The sequence below is a fragment of the Pelophylax lessonae genome (assembly GCF_965119305.1).
Source record: "Pelophylax lessonae genome assembly, chromosome: 8".
NCBI classification, from domain to species: domain Eukaryota; kingdom Metazoa; phylum Chordata; class Amphibia; order Anura; family Ranidae; genus Pelophylax; species Pelophylax lessonae.
Genome location: NC_138775.1, coordinates 278,084,486 through 278,100,631, shown reverse-complemented (window position 1 = coordinate 278,100,631; position 16,146 = coordinate 278,084,486). Strand labels below are relative to the sequence as shown.

The 16,146-nt window shown below is 41.1% G+C and overlaps 1 protein-coding gene across 1 annotated transcript in view; it reads left to right on the top strand.

The window, feature by feature from the left end:
* The window catches only part of UBE2U (ubiquitin conjugating enzyme E2 U), a 55,483-nt gene extending 47,607 nt beyond the window's left edge, over positions 1–7,876 (top strand). The window contains exons 10-11 of the mRNA XM_082265166.1: positions 3,112–3,221; positions 7,651–7,876. Coding sequence (XP_082121292.1) covers positions 3,112–3,221; positions 7,651–7,832 — 292 coding nt within the window. The 3' untranslated portion in view covers positions 7,833–7,876. The remainder of the gene's footprint in view (positions 1–3,111; positions 3,222–7,650) is intronic.
* The last annotated feature ends 8,270 nt before the right edge of the window (positions 7,877–16,146 follow it).

Sequence of the window (16,146 nt, the reverse complement as noted above, 5' to 3'; positions counted from 1 at the left end):
GTTTACAAATATCTGAAAACTGGGGTGTGCATTTGTATTCAGCCCCATTTACTCTGATACCCCTAACTAAAATCTAGTGGAACCAATTCACTTCAGAAGTCGCCTAATTAGTAAATAGAGTCCATCTGTGTGTAATTTAATCTCAGTATAAATACATCTGTTCTGTGAAGTCCTCAGAGGCTTGTTAGAGAACCAAACAGCAACATGAAGGCCAAGGCAGTGGTGTATTTTGGTTTTGTACTGTCCTAGGCAAGACTAAAATTGGGCAACCCCCCCCCCCCCAATGTAAATCTGCCCCACTCCTTTTTTAACGGATGTGACTCCTTCCAAAATTGAAGGACTACAAGTCCAGCATGAACCTCTTAGATCTCACGAGAGGGGGGGGGGGGTGAGGGTGTGGGAGAGAGAGAAGGGGGTGGGAGAGAGAGAAGGGGGTGGGTGAGGGAGAGAGAGAGGGGGGTGGGTGAGGGAGGGAGAGAGAGAGAGGGGGGATGAGAGAGAGAGGGGGTGAGGGAGAGAGAGGTGGGGAATGAAAGAGGGAGGGGGTGAGATAAAGAGAGAGGGGGGGATCAGAGAGTGAGAGGATGAGAGAGGGGATGAGAGAGAGAGGGGGAGATGATAGAGAGAGGGGGGTGAGAGAGAGAGGAGGGGATGAGAGAGGGGGATGAGAGAGAGAGAGGGGGATGAGAGAGAAAGAGAGAGGGGGTGAGAGAGAGAGGAGGGGTGAGAGAGGGAGGAGCGAGAGACATTGGCGCTTTTCCACTGCATGGAACCGAATGGTTCGGCTCGCTTTTGTGCTTTTCCACTGCTGGTACCGCATGGTATGGTGTAGGAACGGTTCGGTACGGTAAGGTGGCGCTTTTCCACTGCATGGAACCGAACGGTACAGCTCTCAAAAACAGTACCTACTCAATTGTGGTTCCAAGAGGTACCATACCCGGTACCATATCCCACAATCCTTTGCATGCAGTCACTACTAGCCACTTATTGGTCAGAGAATCCCACCCACCCCGTTGTTATCCCACCCACTTAACTTTAGTACTACTTAGTACTACTTAGTACTACTTTAGTACTACTACTACTACTAGTGGAAAAGCAAACCATACCGTACCGTACCGAACCGTTCCAACACCGTACTATGCGGTACCAGCATTGGAAAAGCAAACCGGGCCAAGCAGGGCCAAGCAGGGCCGAGTAGAGCCGAGCCGGTACTTGCAGTGGAAAGTGCCAATAGTGGTGGCAGCATCATGTTGTGGAGAGGCTTTCCTTCAGCATGGACAGGGAAGCTGGTCAGAGTTGATGGGAAGATAGAGGGAGCCAAACACAAGGCAATCTAAGAAGAAAACCTGTTAGAGTCTTCAAAAGACATGAGAATGGGGCGGAGGTTACATAGTAGTTGAGGTTGAGAAAAAAGACAACAGTCCATCCAGTTCAACCTTCCAGCAGGAAAACGACCCTAAACATACAACCATAGCCACAATAGAAAGGTTTAAATCAAAGCATACAATATTCATTTGTTAGAATGGCCCAGTCAGAGTCCTGACCGAAATCCATTTAAGAATCTGTGGCAAGACTTGAAAATTGCTGTTCATAGACGTTCTCCATCCAATCTGACAGAACTTGAGCTATTTTGCGAAGAAGAATGGGCCAAAATTTTACTCTTGGATGTGCAAAATTGGTAGAGACCTCCCCAAAAAGACTTGTAGCTGTAATTGCAGGGAAAGGTGGTTCTACAAAGTAGTGACTCGGGGGGGGGGGGGGGGTGAATACAAATGCATGCCACACTTTTCACATATTTATTTGTAAAAAATGTTGAAAACCATTTATTATTTTCCTTCCATTTCACAATTATGTGCCGCTTTGTGTTGGTCTATCACATAAAATCCCAATAAAATACATTTACGTTTTTGGTTGTAACATGACAAAATGTGGACAATTAATGAATACTTTTTTTAAGCTTTCTTTTGGTGGGTTTTTTTACTGGGTTTTTCATTATATAAACAAAAAAAGACCAGAAATTTGGGGGGATAAAAACAATATTTACTTTTTGCTATCAAACATATTTAATAGAAAAAAATCTAAATTTTTCATAAATTTAGACCAAAATCTATTCTGCTACATGTCTTTCTCTAGTAAAAAAAAAAATCCCAATAAGTGTATATTAATTGGTTTGCATGAAAGTTAAATCATCTAAAAACTATGGTATGTATTGTATGCTGGAATTTTTTTTTTTTTTTAATATACTAGTATTGGTGTTGATCAGTGACTTATAATGGGACTGTGATAGTGTGGCGGACAATCTAGCACTAACTGACACCTTGTGGGAATTTACTAACTGCCACTGACATCTCCAGTGAAACTAATACAGTGATCAGTGCTAATACTATACACTGTCACTGATACTGGCTGGAAAGGGGTTAACATCTAGGGCAATCAAGGCGTTAATCGTGTGCCCAACAATGTGTAATGTGTGTAATATGTACTGCCTTTCACTACAGATCGATTTGTCTTTTTTCCCCTGCTTTGCAGGGAAAAGAAACAAAGTGATTGGTCCCTATATACAGAGTTCTGTGTTGGTTGTCAACACAGTGCTCTGGGCTGTAATTGGACAAAGCCAATTAGCAGGTCCCGGCCATGAATCATTGGCCGGGATCTGCTGACAAACTTGTGCTGTGTCAAATCACAGGGGAGTAGGCAGGCGGGGGCATATGGGTATGTTGCTGTGCCTGTAGGAGCCGGCCCGACACAGTATTTGTACTACAGAGGAAAAACAAGCAGATAAAAAACCAACCAAAATAAAATTGTCACTTAACCCTTTGAGTGCTCATTTGGATAGGCGATTTCCCCATCCTGCACGCAGAGCTGCTGGTGAATGTGTGTGCATCAACCTCAGAGCTGCATACAGGCAGCCCATAGAACTGGATGCACAGGAACGGGTGCACAGTCCAGACACCTGCAGCTCTGAGGTGGATGTACACACATCTGCCAGCAACTCTGCACAGAAGACATTAATAATCACCCGTCTGAATGAGCATTATAAGCATCTGCACCAAATTGTTTTGATCTATTACAAAATGCTCATTATACTGTATATCTTTTTTACATCAATAGATACAACATCCTTACCCCTGGGCTTAATGATGATAGAACAGGAGTTATTCCATCCACACAGCTGGGGAGCAAGGAAGACTCTCACAACTGTGTGTTCTGCAGGTTGTCGGGTAAGTACTGTTATATTTATCACGGTGGCGCAAATTCCCCTGCAGTCAGAGGTATAGTGAATGGTTATATAATATAGTTAAATGAGTCATAGATATCATGTAATACTAAATAAAAAGAATAGTAGCGCAAAGTAGCGCTACTATTCTTTTTATTTATGTTTTCCAATATATATCGTTATTTGGTGAAGTAGCAGCAGTTTTGTAGTTTTAGCAGTTAATGAACTGACTCCTCCAACAAGCGCAGAGATATCCTGTTTGACAAATTTGTGTCCAGATATATACTTTATTTATCATGTAATACTGTTGTAGTCAAAAGAGATCAAAGGTCCAAAGAAAAATATAAAGGCTGCCATTTCTAGCTAACTGCCTGGATATACAGTACTTGCCATTATTATAGCCACTGACCTGAAACAAGTTACACCCCGTTCACATTAGGTCGCTCCGACTTAGGGGGCGACCTCTGAAGTCGCGTGCAGCGCGACTTGCACGGACTTCACATAATGGAAGTCAATGCAAGTCGCCTCCAGGTCGCCCCCAAGTAGTACAGGACCCTTTTTCTAAGTCGGAGCGACTTGTGTCGCTCCTATTAGAACAGCTCCTGTACTACACAGTGGGAGCGACGGTGCACGACTTGTCAGGCTGACCAAGTCGCCTGACAAGTCGTACCAGTGTGAATGGCCACTTAGGGTCAGCCGCCAAATTCAGATTTGATATATACATACATATACGCACGCACACACCCTAACATTATGACTACCCACCATAACCCTTTGAGGCATGGACTCCACTAGACCTCTTAAGGTATACTGTGGTATCTGGCACCAAGCTGTCAGTAGCAGATCTTTTAAGTCCTGTAAGTTGTGAACTTGTTTTTCCAGCACATCCCACAGATGCTCGATTGGATTGAGATCTGGAAAATTTGGAGGCCAAGTCAAACGCCTCAAAATCATTGTTCCTCAAACCATTCTTGAATTCATCAGACCAGGCCACCTTCTTCCATTGCTCTGTGGTCCAGTTCTGATGCTCACATAAGAGTTGTAGGTGCTTTTAGCTGTGGACATGGGTCAGCGGCTACACAGCCCCATACACAACAAACTGCAATGCACTGTGTGCTCTGACACTTTTCCATAAGAACCGGCCTTTACATTTTCAGCATTTGTAACTCCTGTAGCTCTTATATTGGATCTGACTACACAGGCCAGCTGTCACTACCCACGTGCATCAATGAGTCTTGTCCACCCATGACCCTGTTGCCGGTTCACTGGTTTTCCTTCCTTGGACCACTTTTGACCTGACCACTGCAGACCGAGAATATCCCACAAGCTGCAGTTTTGGAGTTGCTCTGACCCAGTCATCCAGCCATTACTATTTAGCCCTTGCCAAAGTCGCTTAACTTCCAACTTGTTCTGATGACAGCTAAGAAAGGCTTTTACATACAGAAAGGACAAATACGTCTCCTCTGTAGTAAAGTTTGTTATTTACCTATTCGCATTGTGCAGCTGAGTGAACAATTTCTTCATATACTGAGATGATTGAACTCCCACACATGCGTGAGAGTGATGTCATCTCAACCAAGCCAGTCTGAATGGCCAAAGCCATAAGAAGCCTGGGAAGATGTCAGAGGCTTGCAGTGAGCTCCTGAACACCCCATCGCTGGAGTGGAGGCTAGTATATTTCCACTTTAAATTCTTCTCCTCTGGGTCAGAGTGCACACCCAGGGAGCAAGGAGCACTGGAAGTCCTGGAAAGGATTTTGCAAGCACCATTGGAAGTACTGGGAGAGATTCTGCGAGTGCCATTGGATGTATTAGCAAGGATTCGAGAAGTCCTGACAAGGATTCTGCAAGCACCAATAGAAGATATGGCAGAGATTCTGCGAGTGCCATCAGAAGTACTGGCAGGGATACTTCAAGGAATTCTGCAAGCAGAATTGAAAAGTACTGGCAGAGTATCTGCGAGTGCCATCGTAAATACTGTCAGGGATTGTGCGAGCAGCATTAAAAGGAATGGCAGAGTATCTTTGAGTGCCATTGTATATATACTGGGAGGGATACTGGAGGTTCTGGCAGGGCTGCTGCGAGCAGCATTGGAAGTACTGGTAAAGATTCTATGAGTGCTTTAGGAAGTACTGGCAGGGATTATGTGATCATCATGGGAAGTACTGGCAGGGATTCTAAAAGTTCTGGCAGAAGTTCTGGAAGTCCTGGGAACCCTGAAAATGTGGAGGTGGGAGCTGTAGGAGCGTGCCTAGTGCTGCTACATACATACCAGATCTTATATACTGTATTTGCATATATAATCTATCATGCATGCACCTACCCATTAATGTAAGGCATACAGTACTATCTTCCAGAGCTGATAACAATAGTGATCATTTCTATCAAATATTTATTATAGCTTAGTGAATTTAGCCTAATGCATTTACACAGTAAGATAGTTTTTTGCCTATAGCAGGTGGCAATGCTCATGTTCAGAACGAAAAAATGGGTTTAGTTTCATTTCGATTTTTTATTTACATACATTAGTTTAGTTAAATTCATCTAATTCCTTTAATTACTTTTCTGAATTTGTTTAATTTGTTCGGGTTCAAATTGATTTGTTATTTGCAATTATTTTGTTTAGTTTAACTCATATAATTTATAAATTCGTTTTTGGAAATTAATTTTGTGTTTTCGAACTCTTTTCGACTGAATTCAGAAAATTTAAAATAATTTGAATTCCATTCAAAATCCATTCGAAATCATATTTATTCTATTCAAAATTCGAAATTCAGAAGAGGGTTATATTCCTTTCTATTCCATTCTTTTCTATTCTATTCTAAATTCAAATTCTGTAAGATGGTTACATTCTTTCTATTTTATTCTACTCTATTGTTTTTTTCTATTCTAGTCTATTTTATTCTGTTCTATTCAAATTCAAATTTATTCTATTCGAAATTTCGAATTTCGGAAAAAGGTTATAGTCTTTCTATTTTATTCTATTCTATTGTTTTTACTATTTGATTATTCTCTATTATTATTTTATTTTCAGTTTTATTCTTTTCTATTCTATTCTTTTCTATTCTATTTTAATTTATTCTATTCGAAATTTGACTTCTTGAAGATGGTTATATTCTTTCTATTTATTCTATTCGAAATTTGACTTCTTGAAGATGGTTATATTCTTTCTATTTTATTCTTTTTTTTCTATTCTAATCTATTCTTTTCTATTCTATTAAATTTGAATTTATTCTATTTGAAATTCAAATTTCAGAAGAAGGTTCTATTTTTCTACTTTATTCTTTTTTATTCTATTGTTTTTTTCTGTTCCTTTTTTTTTCTATTCTACTCAATTCTTTTCTTTTTTCTATTTTATTCTTTCATTTTCAATTCTATTCTTTTCTATTTTATTTTATTCTATTATTTTTGTTTATTTTCTATTCAATTCTAATATCAAATTCTGGAAGATGGTTACATTCTTTCTAGTTTGTTCTACTCTATTGTTTTTTTATATTCTATTCTAATCTATTTTTTTTAAATTCAAATTGATTTTATTCAAAATTTGAATTTCGGAAGAAGCTTATAATCTTTCCTTTTTTTATTCTATTCCATTGTTTTTTTTTATTCTATTCTTTTTTATTCAAATTGAATGCATTCTATTCGAAATTAGAATTCTGGAAGATGCTTATATTCTTTCTATTTTATTCTATTCTTTTATTTTATTTTATTTTCTAGTCTATTTTTTTATTTTCTATTCTATTAAATTCAAATTTATTCTATTCAAAATTCAAATTTCGGAAGAAGGTTATATTCTTTCTATTTTATTATATTCTATTCTATGTTTTTTTTCTATTCTATTCTATTCTTTTTTATTTGAATTCAAATGTATTCTATTTGAAATTGGAATTTCAGAAGATGGTTATATTCTTTCTATTTTATTCTTTTCTTTTTTTTATTCCATTCTATTCCTTTTTTTTTTTTTTTTGTTCTGTTCTTTTTTTCTATTCTATTTTGTTCTGTTTTACTCTAGTCTTTTCTATTCTATTCTTTTACTTTCTATTCTATTCCTTTATTTTGTTCTATCCCTTTACTTTCTATTCTATTTTTTTGTCATTCCTTTATTTTATATTCTATTTTACTCTTTATTTTTTTATTTTCTATTCTATTATTTTCTATTCTATTATAATCCTTTCTATTCTATTTGATTCAAATTCGATTCAAAAACTAATCTAAATTTCCTCTGAAATTTTAATTTTGGTATTTCATATTAGTCTAAATTCATTTCTATTGTAATTCAGAAATTAAGATACATACTAATTCCCAAATAATGAAAAATTTGTTAGAATTTTGATTCGGAACTAAAAGCACTGCACATGTCTACTCATCGGGCAGCTTAGGACTTGTTAAAACTGCACACATGCCTTTCTAACTTTCCCTTCTCACCCTCTTCAGAAAATTGTAGCATTGAGTTCCTGGGACACACAGCGCCTCATACAAGCCAGAGATCCGATTTCAATAGAGACGCTACGACGTGGTTCTGTGGATCCAGCTGTGATGGAGAACCTCAGGAAGAGGAGGTGGATCACCTGGTGGTCTGGACTAATACACTCAGTTCTGAGTTACTAGAATTCTGAGCGGGGACTAAAACCAGCCAACAAACCCAACAGTACAAATATATGATTGCAGCCTCTGTGTCTTTGTTTTATAAGATGACAATTGCGGCGTGTTGAAACATTCCCAGCAAGTCTTGGTGGCCAGCTCCTTATGTGCCCCAATACAAACTGGTAAAAGACAGGCCTGCGTGGTGATTAAGTGGTTGGCACTGGTATTTTTCAGCACTCGTATTACAAGTTCAGCTCCCAGCGGGGTGCTGTGTCTGAATGAAATTCATATGTTTGTGTGGGTTTTCTTTCCTCCCACAAGCCAAAAACATTCTAATAGGTTAATTGGTTCTACCGGGTATATGTGTACTCTCATAACTGTGGTTAGGTCATTAGATTGTAAGCTCCCATGAGATAGGGACTGATGAGAACAATATTATGTAATCTGTTAAGAGCCGTGTAAGGCCCCTTTCACTCAGGGTGGACTCCATTTTTTTAACAGCAGGGGATCTGTCCGCTGATCCCCTGCTGACAGATCCGTGTCTGCTTAGTTTTTGCAGAGCAGACACAGACAGAGCCCAATCTACTCTAAGGGTGACCGGGTGTAAACAGACTCTCCTATCCAATTACACCTGACTGCCCTCTGATCCGATCCACCTAGACAGAGAAAGACGGATCACCTTCATTTTTTTTTTTTTTTTTATCGGATTAGTTTGAAGCAGGTGTAAACAGATGCAAGTCCATTGGGTGAATGGACTGTCCGATCAGGTCCCCCTGCAAAACTGACAACAGGCAGACCTGATCAGAGCAGTCCTGTGAAAGGGACCTAATATGTCACCCTGTTTATACAGGAATAAAATCTTCATATTAAAGTATTGTGTTATAAAAAAATAATAAAAGTAATAATATGATGTGTGTGATCTGCCTGCAAGTTCATTCAGCCAAAAAAAGACCATGCCTGTGGGAACTCCACTTTTGTTGAGACAAAAACGTTCCCCTCTGGGTGATCTCTGTACATTGCAAGGTAACAAACTTTATGCAGATTCCTACCTTTTGTTGTTCTGAAGAAATCCCTGTTTGTTCCACATTTTTCAATGTTCACATCAAACCATCCATCCATGTCTCCATTTTTTTTGTTGAGAAATCACTTTGAAAAACACCCCTAGCATTTCTAACCGCAGCCATCTTGAGTGAGGGCAAATAGTCCATATAGTATTTACTTTCTATAATCCATCAGCCCTTAGCTCAGGCAGGAGGGTGTGCTTAGCTGAAAAGACTCCTCCTCCAGATGAAAGGAAAACAAATGTATGTGAAGACTCCTAGGATGTGTGACATAATTTTAACCTAGACCAGAAACCAGGAAGCAACTGAAGAAATGAAAAAGAAAAAAGTTTTAAACAATTAAAAATAATCTATTTACTAATGCTAGCAGCATAAGAGCCGTCTCACACTAATCCGACTTGTCAGGCGACTTGGCTGTGCAATGGAACCGTTCTAATCAGAGCGACTCAAGTCGCTCCGACTTAGAAAAAGATTCCTGTACTATTTTTTAGCAAAGTCGGAGCGACTTGCATTGACTTCTATTATGAGAAGTCGTTTGCAAGCTGCGATGAAGTTGCGCTGCACAGGCGACTTCAAAGTTGCCCGAAGTTGGGGTGACTTAGAGTCGGCTTAGTGTGAACCGCCTCTAAGAATTCAAAATAATCAATGTTGATTGAAAACTGGTGAAAGTAAATTATAAGCTTTTGTCTTTCTGGTACAACACCCCAGCTAAGCTACATAAAATATTCACAGATGTTTCTCTGTGATGCTGGATGTGGAGGTGTAGCAACACATGCTCATATTTGGCGGCATTAACCCCTTATCCAGGGACATTGCAATAAAGCTCTGCCTATTATATATAGGATTCAAGGTAGCCAATTCCTCTGGATCCCTTTTACTTATTGTTTCATTCTACAGAAGAACCCATAGGCTAATATAAAATATCTATTACACCTCATTTGCTTAATGCAGCCAAATCTTTGATACCTGTGTATTGGGGTCAACACTGTGTCCCCACGGTTCGCCAATGGTTGCGTAAGGTAGATTACCTCTATGATATGGAGGATTTGGCAGAATATATACACAAGAAACACAAAATACATGCAATAAGATGCGGTCCTGTTGGCTCTTCTTTAAGAAAACCTCTGCGTACCTGAACTTCATGTCCGCATGATTTCCTGTTACGTGTGTTCAATGGCTATTTGTAGGTGTTTATGCACCTGTTGGCATTATTTTTCTTACTTACTTTTATGTCTTTAGAGTTTCAGATGGAGCAGATGAGACCTGTACATGCATACCTATGTTTTTTGTTGTTTCTCATCATCTCTTCTTTTTCTTCCCTTCCTACCCTTCTGCTTCCCCCCTAACCACCCCCCCCCCAATCCTCCCCTCTTCCCCCTCCCGTCTTATCCCCATACCCCCCCCCCTCCACCCCCTCCACTCTTCCTTCCTCTCCCTCTTCCCCTCCCCTGCTTTTTCCTCTTTCCCTTCTTCTCTCTCTACCCCACTCCTTCTTTCAATAGGACGGGGTGTATTTCTCTTTGAAAACGATATTCTATGTTTGAATGCAGTCTACACACATGCTTGTTTCAGTATTCTTTGTGTTCCAACAACTGTGTATTAGCATTTTGCATAATGTAAAATTATAAAGGATAACCGCGCTAAGTAAAAAGAAAAAGAACAAAGCAGCAGCTTCAAGTGTGACAACACCAAAATGCAAATAAATTATAACAAGCCGCGCTAAAAATAATATTGTGTGCTATATGATCACACGTGTATATATAAAGTCCCAGTAGTCTCTAGATACAAATGTATTCTTTAATATACACAGATCTTCAACTGCTATAGGGCCTTCTCTGGTGATGTAATCTGCTTACCAGATATTGGTGAATATTGAGCAAATTTCAAAGATTTGTTCCCAATGACACCAGAATGACTCTCTCATTTAGATGATCCGCCGTATTCCCAAAAACGTAGACCTCCACCGGTAATCGGATCATACATGCGAAAAAAGAAAGGGTCCCATAGCGTAATACTGCTACAATATATATACACAAAGACAGGGAGCCCAAAGTGCAAGTGCATATATAGTATAATCACCCAAAAGTGTGACAGGACCAAAGGATTAACGCAGAAAGGTACACTGAGGAGCCCACCACCAAGTGCACCAACTGCTTGCCAAATCAATATGATAATTAGCCAGCTATATCATATAGTGAATTCAATAACAGGATGATAACCACCACCGATATCACGAACTGCTTACCAGATTCAATATTAAAGAGGAAATTAGAAAATAAATGGACCATCCAGAAAGTGAGCCAGACTACATCAAAGTGGAAAGTGAACGTCACCCGATAGTGCCAACCCCTTACCAGATGCCAGAAAATAATGGCCAATCAGGGGGAGATGACTCCAGATCATGGACGTCCAGTGTTCTGAATCCAATAATCAAATATCTCCAGAGGTGATGGATAAGGTTTCTCAGGATGGGCATCAATCCCAGATCACATGTATAAATAAATATACAAACACCCCATACCGTAAAACCGTTATATTTAATAGTATTAAAAAAGAATAAAACTCACACAGTGTCAATGAATGGAGAGCGTGAATGTAGCGAGCCGCCGGCCGGTCGGCTCCTCCGCCCGTCCAAGTCTCGTTCCGATGACGTCAGCACGCCGCGACCGTTTTGCATAAGCCTTTTCTCTTTTCTACTATTGTTTTGTAAAATTCCTCATAAATTCTTATTAAATAAAAAAAATGCTAAGTCCACCTTTTTCAATGCACCCAAAATGATTAATTAAAAAAAAAATTATTATTATTTTTTTTTTTTTTTTGCATTGTAGCCTGAAAAGTTTTGCAACCGCAATCAGTGGTGAGCAGGTGCAGCGTTCTGACTCCTGCAGACGATTCACAATTTTTTTTAAATATTATTTTTTATTTTTTTTTATTTTTTTTTAACATTTGTTTTTTTTTTTTACATACTGTGACCAGAGCAGTGCAGTATTACCACAGTGACACTACTACTCTGGGGCGATGATCAGGATTTTTTTTTTTTTAACACTATGATGATCACTGTTACAAGCAATCATTTTTATGAATGACATTCATTCATTGCCAGTGTGTACTATTATGAAGCTGGGATTGGCCACAGCTATCACATGCTACAGATGTGCTGTAATTGGCCCTGTCTATACCATGTGATCACTGTGACCAATTACAGAGATTATCACAATAGTACACACTGAATGGCTATGAATGAAGTCCATTCACTGCATACAATTGCCATGTGATCACTGTAATTGGTACTGGGCCCTCTTCATACAATGATCTGTCATCACAGGGGGTGACGGATCGAGCTGCAGCATGGCTGCTAGAGAGTGCAAGAGGCGCGTGCCTGTTGGACGTCATATGACGTCCACTAAGGATTAGAAAACTCCCACTCGGTTATTTTACTATAGGCTGGGTGAGAGGTAGTTAAACATCACATTCTTTGATCCCTCGGCCTCACAGGAGTGCTGGTGGTGTGCCCATACTGGTGATTTCTCTCATATTTTCTGGGAATGATCTGTGGGGAAGGTTCTGGGGGAAGGTGGTCTAGGTCAGTGATGGTGAACCTTGGCACCCCAGATGTTTTGGAACTACATTTCCCATGATGCTCATGCACTCTGCAGTGTAGTTGAGCATTGAGCATCATGGGAAATGTGGTTCCAAAACATCTAGGGTGCAAAGGTTTGCCATCACTGGTCTAGGTTGTCAGTATCATTGCACATGCCTCTCTCATGACTTCTATAAGACTCTGCTTACTGGGGTTGGTGGAGTAGTTGGTCCCTACTGTAGCCAAAAAGACTGTGCTAGAAAGGCCATTACTATGTCCTAGAAGAAAGCTGCTCATTCCTCCTTTACCATTTGGAAACACTTGATTATGGCCCCTTTCACACGGGCTTTCCGATCAGGTCCGCCTATCAGTTTTTTAGGCGGACCTATTTGGACCTCCATGCAGCTCTATGGAGCAGTGGATGTCAGCGGGAACATGTCTACTGACACCCACTGCTATCCAATTCGATTCTGTCTGTGAAATCCAGATGGATGGTAACCCTATTTCCCTCCTCTCCCCCCAGCTGCTGCGGGGGATGTTTTAGGATGGAGATTGGGGGAAGAGGCTATTAAATATGTCATGTCTAAATGAACAGTCACTCACTGTGTTCATAACTGAAGCATAGTAAACTGTGTTTGGGTGAATGAACAGTAAGCCCGTCAGCACAGAGCATTTCCCGTTCATTCACTGTCCCGTGCAGCTGAGGCTGCAGAGGAAAACGTGTGTTTGGGCTTTGGGGTGCACACCAGTGATCGACCGATATTGTTTTTTCATTGCCGATACCGATATTTTGGTCATCGCGTATCGGTATCGGCCGATATCTGCCGATATTTTCTATTTTATTTTTTATTTTTTTACTTTACAGGTACTCTAAAAGATCCCAAATCCCTCCTCTGCACTTAAAAGCATTCAAAATGCAAAGTTTGGCTGTTTTGAATGCTGTAATTTTTTTCAATCTGGCGCCAGTACCCAGAACCTCCGGGTTTTTGCATGGAGACCCGATCAGAGCTGAATGCGGCTTTGATCGGGTCTTTGGCGGCCGTGCAGGCTGGTTGCCCAGGTCTCCTGGTGGGAGGGGAGACCCGGCCGAGCCGCAGAAGGCGGCGGGAGGGGGGGGCATCCCCTCCCACTCCTTGTAATGACAGCTGAGCGGCTTCTCCGCCGCAACAGTTGTCATTAAAAGACAGTCGACCGTCGGTTATGGACGCCGGTACCGGGATGATGACTCTAGCTGCAGGCATCACTCTGGTACAAGCACTTTCCGAAATATCGGCCGCCTTGGTTTCCAATATATCGGAGAAAGTGCATATCGGCCATTGATAGATCGGCTTTGCCGATAATCGGTCGATCCCTAGTGCACACCCTAATGCACTAGGCTGCACATGCCTATGACAACCAGTATCCAGTCTCCTTCCCCTACCAACATAATGCTGTAGTATCAAAACGAGTAAAAAAACGCATTTCTGCTGCATTTCCATTGAAGCTTTTGGTGCCCAAATCACGCTGCAATCACACCAAAGTGGCACTACATAATCTAAATGGAAACTGGATCAAATCACAGCTGGACTGGTGTAAGTATAGCCTATGTGTGAATGTGCTCTTTCCTTTTAAAAAAACGAAACTGCAGAGTGTAAAGCTTGTAATAAACCAGCCAAAAAAAAATTGAATTTCTCAGGGACCCAAGAAAAGGAGGATCCGGGCTGCTCTGTGCAAAAGCATTCCACCGAGCAGGTAAGTATAACATGTTATTAAATAGAAAAACAAAAAATGAACTACTGGTTAATAGTAAGCCAGTCAAACAATGAAATTTCTACCTGAAATTTATTTAATTCAGTAACATTCATTCATTTTACTTCTGGAAAATCAACACATGTGAATAGGCTTTTAGCCAGCATGCCGATTATACAAAGAACTGTAGGAGAACTCAGGGTTCCCTTCTTTTCCCATGATGCAATGAGAATGCACTAAAAAGTCGTTGAACCATTAGCATTGTCAAAGCTGAACTCCAGAAAAAAAACCTTAAAGCAGAACTCTGGGAAAATTATTTTTTGTTCTATGCAGTGGGGCTGTGTCTGCACCGCATGGGTTAACTGCTCCTTTTTGTCTAGGGGTGAGAAGAGTGGAGATATACTTACCTAATCCGCCAGTCCTCCCAGTCCCTGCTGCTCCTGCCCCCCTTGCAGTCTGGTGGACTGTTCATGATGTCATCAAGCCCATAGACTGGCTCTGGGTATGAGGACAGCTAGAACAGTCCACCGCTGGACATGGGGGAGTGCCCTTTTCCGGTCGATCAAAGTAAAGGGTGAGTATAAGCTTTGTATTCATCTCTAGAGAAAACGAGCAGCTAACCCATATGGCTAAAAATAATTCTCCTGGAGTTCTGCTTTAACCTTTTGGCTGCCAGGGCTGTACGCGGAACGGACCTGACAGCGCAGGGTTTTTACACACGTTCCCAATGGTTACAGTATGTTTGTGAATCTGAGAAGCAGACTTCTGCCTGTCAGGTGCCCCCCCCCCCCCCCGGCCATGTTTCCCGGGCTCCCCTTGCCCATCGGTAGGCCCGGGACCAGCATAGTGGGTGCACCCGGGAAAAGGGGAGGGAGAAGAGCGGACACACATCCACTCTCCTCTTGCTGACCTGGATAGGGTGTCTGACGTCACTTCCGGGTCCACCTCTTAGTGTCCTCGGTCACTTATTAACTACTATATATAGGGATTCCTGGGAAAGAAATGCATCAAAAATGCACCAAAGCACATCAAACATGCATAAAAAATGCACCGGAACGCATATGTCCTTTATTGAGATAAAAAAAAAGAGGGGAAAAAATTTAAAAAAAACACTGAAATGCATCAAAGAATGCACTGGAACACAAATGTCCCTACCACCTCCCACCCGCTGTATAGACAAATGACGGGCAGAGGGCACGCAGCACTGCAGTCACGGGTGCCCTGTGTCCCTGGGACACGGGGGGGCCCTGATCTCGGAAAAGAGCCGATGACATGGCTCTTTACCCATGTGATTGGCTGTGTCCAGTCACAGCTGATCATTTGTAAATAAGGAGATGCCGTTTATTGGCTCTCCTCACCTCACACTGACAGAGTGTGGGGAAAGGAGAGCCGATCCACGGTATCTCCTCACAAGGGAGACCTGTACAGATCATCAGTGCCCTGATAATAGCGCAGCTCCAAGAGTGCCCAGCAGTGATGCCAGTTTGTTTCCATCAGTGACACTAATCTGTGCCCATCAGTGATGCCAAGTTGTGCCCATCAGTGATGCCAAACAGTGCTGCCTTTAAGTGCCCATCAGTGCCTGCTCAGCAGTGCCACCCCTCATTGCTGCCTAACCATGCCACCTATCATTGCTCATAAGTGCCACCTATCAGTGGCCATCAGTGCCACCTATTAGTGCCACCTATCAGTGCCCATCAGTGCTGCATATTAGTGCCTCCTCATCAGTGCCACCCTATCAGTACCCATCAGTGTAGCCTATCAGTGTCCATCAGTGCAGCCTCATCAGCGCACATCAGTGAAGGAGAAAAATTACTTATTTACAAAATTTTCTGACAGAAACTAAGAAAAACATTTTTTTTTTTCAAAATTTTCGGGCTTTATTCAATTTTTTTTAGCAAAAAACAAACAAAAACCTAGCGGTGATTAGATACAACCAAAAGAAAGCTCTATTAGTGTGGGAAAAATGATAAAAAA